The sequence below is a fragment of the Colobus angolensis genome, unplaced genomic scaffold (genome assembly GCF_000951035.1).
Source record: "Colobus angolensis palliatus isolate OR3802 unplaced genomic scaffold, Cang.pa_1.0 Scaffold500, whole genome shotgun sequence".
Classification (NCBI taxonomy): domain Eukaryota; kingdom Metazoa; phylum Chordata; class Mammalia; order Primates; family Cercopithecidae; genus Colobus; species Colobus angolensis.
The window spans coordinates 210,298-213,911 of NW_012118489.1; the positions used below are offsets into that span (position 1 = coordinate 210,298).

The 3,614-nt window shown below is 52.4% G+C and overlaps 1 protein-coding gene across 1 annotated transcript in view; it reads left to right on the forward strand.

Moving 5' to 3' along the window:
• SERPINE1 (serpin peptidase inhibitor, clade E (nexin, plasminogen activator inhibitor type 1), member 1) overlaps positions 1 to 2,984 on the forward strand; it is a 12,114-nt gene extending 9,130 nt beyond the window's left edge. Inside the window, exons 5-8 of the mRNA XM_011960046.1 lie at positions 229 to 329; positions 450 to 536; positions 1,678 to 1,761; positions 2,088 to 2,984. Coding sequence (XP_011815436.1) covers positions 229 to 329; positions 450 to 536; positions 1,678 to 1,761; positions 2,088 to 2,125 — 310 coding nt within the window. The 3' untranslated portion in view covers positions 2,126 to 2,984. The remainder of the gene's footprint in view (positions 1 to 228; positions 330 to 449; positions 537 to 1,677; positions 1,762 to 2,087) is intronic.
• The last annotated feature ends 630 nt before the right edge of the window (positions 2,985 to 3,614 follow it).

Sequence of the window (3,614 nt, forward strand, 5' to 3'; positions counted from 1 at the left end):
AGGAAGGAAGGAAGGAAGGAAGGAAGGAAGGAGGGAGGGAGGGAGGGAGGGAGGGAAGGAAGGAAGGGAAGGAAAGAAGGGAGAGGACCAGGCCTCCCTCTCCAACCTTCACCTCCATTCCTATTCTAGCCACTTGATTTGGGGGACACCTGGTAGGGGACGGGGAAAGGTGCAGGCTGCCAGCCAAAGGGGACCCCGGCTTGAGCAGCCTCTTACTGCCATCCGCAGGTTCTCCCTGGAGACTGAAGTTGACCTCAGGAAGCCCCTAGAGAACCTGGGAATGACTGACATGTTCAGACAATTTCAGGCGGACTTCACGAGTCTTTCAAGTAAGAGGACCTTCCTTTGCTTTTTCTTACCCCAGTGGAGTGCGGGGGCCCCTAAGAGGAAAAAGGAACCTCTCCTTGAGAGTGGCAGCTGATCTAATCCTGTATCCACGTCTGTTTCAGACCAAGAGCCTCTCCACGTTGCACAAGCGCTGCAGAAAGTGAAGATCGAGGTGAACGAGAGTGGCACGGTGGCCTCCTCATCCACAGGTGAGTCTGGCTCAGGTGAGGCTCCATGGGCCTGTTGCCTCTATCACCCTTCAGGATAACTGGTCCCCAGACCCAGGAAGGACCCCGCATCCCTCTCCACACAGACCTCTCTGCACAGAGCAGCTCTGTCTGTGCTCAGCCATCACCCGTTTCCCACCTGTTTCTCAGCCTGGAAAACGGGCTTGGGACCATGGAACCCTGTTTCCTCACCTGATGGCTCCTAAGTTCCCTGACTGTGAAAAGGCCTCCTAAAGGAAAACCCAAGTTGTTCCCACAGTGGGAAGTAAACTTAAGAAATGTGCTTATCAGGCCGGGCGTGGTCGCTCACACCTGTAATCCCAGCACTTTGGGGGCCAAGGCGGGTGGGTCACTTGAGGTCAGGAATTCGAGACCAGCCTGGCCAACATGGCGAAACCCTGTCTCTACTAAAAATACAAAAATTAGCCAGGCCTGGTGGCATGTGCCTGTGGTCCCAGCTACTGGGGAGGCGGAGGCAGGAGAATCACTTGAATCCAGGAGGCAGAGGTTGCAGTGAGCCGATATCATGCTGCCGCACTCCAGACTGGGCAATAGAACGCAACTCTGAAGAAAAGAGAGAGAGAGAGAGAGAGACAGAGAGAGAGAGAGAGACAAAAGAAAAGAAAGAGCTTATCAATAAGCCCTTAAAGGATTTAGATAAATGTGTGTAAGGGAAGAGCTGATCCACTGCTACTAAGCTCCTGGAGGAAACCAGGTCTCAGAGGATGTCCCTAAACTTTTAAGGTTCATATTCAGGAAAACAACTTCCAGCTGGGCTCAGTGGCTCACACCTGTAATCCCAGCACTTTGAGAGGCTGAGGCAGGAGGATCACTTAAGCCCAGGCATTTGAGACCAGCCTGGGCAGCATAAGGAGACCCTGTCTCTATAAAAATTAGAAAAAAAATTAGGCAGGTATGGTGGCATGCACCTGTAGCCCCAGCTACTTGGGAGACTGAGGTGGGAGGATCACTTGAGCCCAGGAGTTCGAGGCTGCGGTGAGCCATGAAGGCACCACTGCACTCCAGCCTGGGCAACAGAGGGAGACCCTGTCTCTAAGGAAAAGGGTGGGGGGTGCCAGTGCCAGCATTCCTCTGTTCTAAGGCATTGTCCCTTCTCTTGCAGCTGTCATAGTCTCAGCCCGGATGGCCCCCGAGGAGATCATCATGGACAGACCCTTCCTCTTTGTAGTCCGGCACAACCCCACAGGTGAGCCTGGAACCCTTCATGTTCCACGTCCTCCCACCCATTCTTTCTCTCAGGAACTAGTCCCGACAGATGCAGACATCTCTCTACCCCTGAGAGGGCTCTGGGCAGGGAATCCATAACCCTACCCTGCTTCCTGTCCCAAGAGGAGGCCACCTTCTATCACCCACAGACAGTGCCGGGCCACCATCCCTGCTCTGTCACTCAGAAAGCTGAGACTCCAGACAGCTCACTCATCTGCCCAGATCTCAGTCCTTCCACCCACATCCAGCCCGATGAGCTGTCCCACTCCTTCCACTTCTCAACTCCCACGGTTCTTCCATCCTCAGGAACAGTCCTTTTCTTGGGCCAAGTGATGGAACCCTGACCCTGGGGAAAGACACCTTCATCTGGGACGAAACTGGAGATGCATCGGGAAAGAAGAAACTCCGAAGAAAAGAATTTTAGTGTTAATGACTCTTCCTGGAGGAAGAGAAGACATTTGCCTTTTGTTAAAAGACGGTAACCCAGATCTGTCTCCAAGACCTCAGCCTCTCCTTGGAGGACATTTAGGTCAAAATCCCTGGTCTCCACCTGGAACCCTGGGAGAGAAATTTGAAGCACAACTCCCTTAAGGTCTCCAAACCAGACGGTGACGACTGCGGGACCATCTGGGGCACCTGCTTCCGCCTGTCTCTCTGCCCACTCGGGTCTACAGACCTGGTTCCCACTGAGGCCCTTTGCAGGATGGAACTACGGGGTTTACAGGAGCTTTTGTGTGCCTAGTAGAAACTATTTCTGTTCCAGTCACATTGCCATAACTCTTGTACTGTCTGCCACCGTGGAGGAGGCTGGTGACAGGCCAAAGGCCAATGGAAGAAGCACCCTTTCATCTCAGAGTCCATTCTGGCACTGGCCACCCCTCCCCAGTACAGGGGTGCTGCACGTGGCAGAGTGAATGTTCCCCCATCACGTGGCCCAACCCCTCCTGGCCTGGCTGTCTCCCTCCCCAGAAACAGTGTGCATGGATTATTTTGGAGTGTAGGTGACTTGTTTACTCATTGAAGCAGATTTCTGCTTCCTTTTATTTTTATAGGAATAGAGGAAGAAAGGTCAGATGTGTGCCCAGCTCTTCACCCCCCAATCTCTTGGTGGGAAGGGGTGTACCTGAATATTTATCATATCCTTGCCCTTGTGTGCTTGTTCGAGAGAAAGAGAACTATTAAGGAAAATAATATTATTTAAACGTGCTCCTAGTGTTTCTTTCTGGTCTGTGTCACCGTATCTCAGGAAGTCCAGCCACTTGACTGGCACACACCCCTCGGAACATCCAGCGTGATGGAGCCCACACTGCCACCTTGTGGCCATCCGAGCCCCTCGCGACCCTCTTGTCCCCGTCTTTTTCCCCTTGATGGAAATTGACCATCCAATTTCAGCCTCCTTCAGGGGACCAAAAGGACGGAGTGGGGGAGAGAGACTCAGACGAGGACAGAGTGGTTTCCAATGTGTTCAATAGATTTAGGAGCAGAAATGCAAGGGGCTGCATGACCTACCAGGACAGAACTTTCCCCAATTACAGGGTGACTCACAGCCGCATCGGTGACTCACTTCAATGTGTCATTTCCGGCTGCTGTGTGTGAGCAGTGGACACGTGAGGGGGGGTGAGTGAGAGAGACAGGCAGCTCGGATTCAACTACCTTAGATAATATTTCTGAAAACCTACCAGCCAGAGGGTAGGGCACAAAGACGGATGTAATGCACTTTGGGAGGCCAAGGCAGGAGGATCACTTGAGCCCAGGAGTTCAAGACCAGCCTGGGCAACATACCAAGAGCCCTGTCTCTTTAAAAATATATATTTTAAATATATTTAAATATAT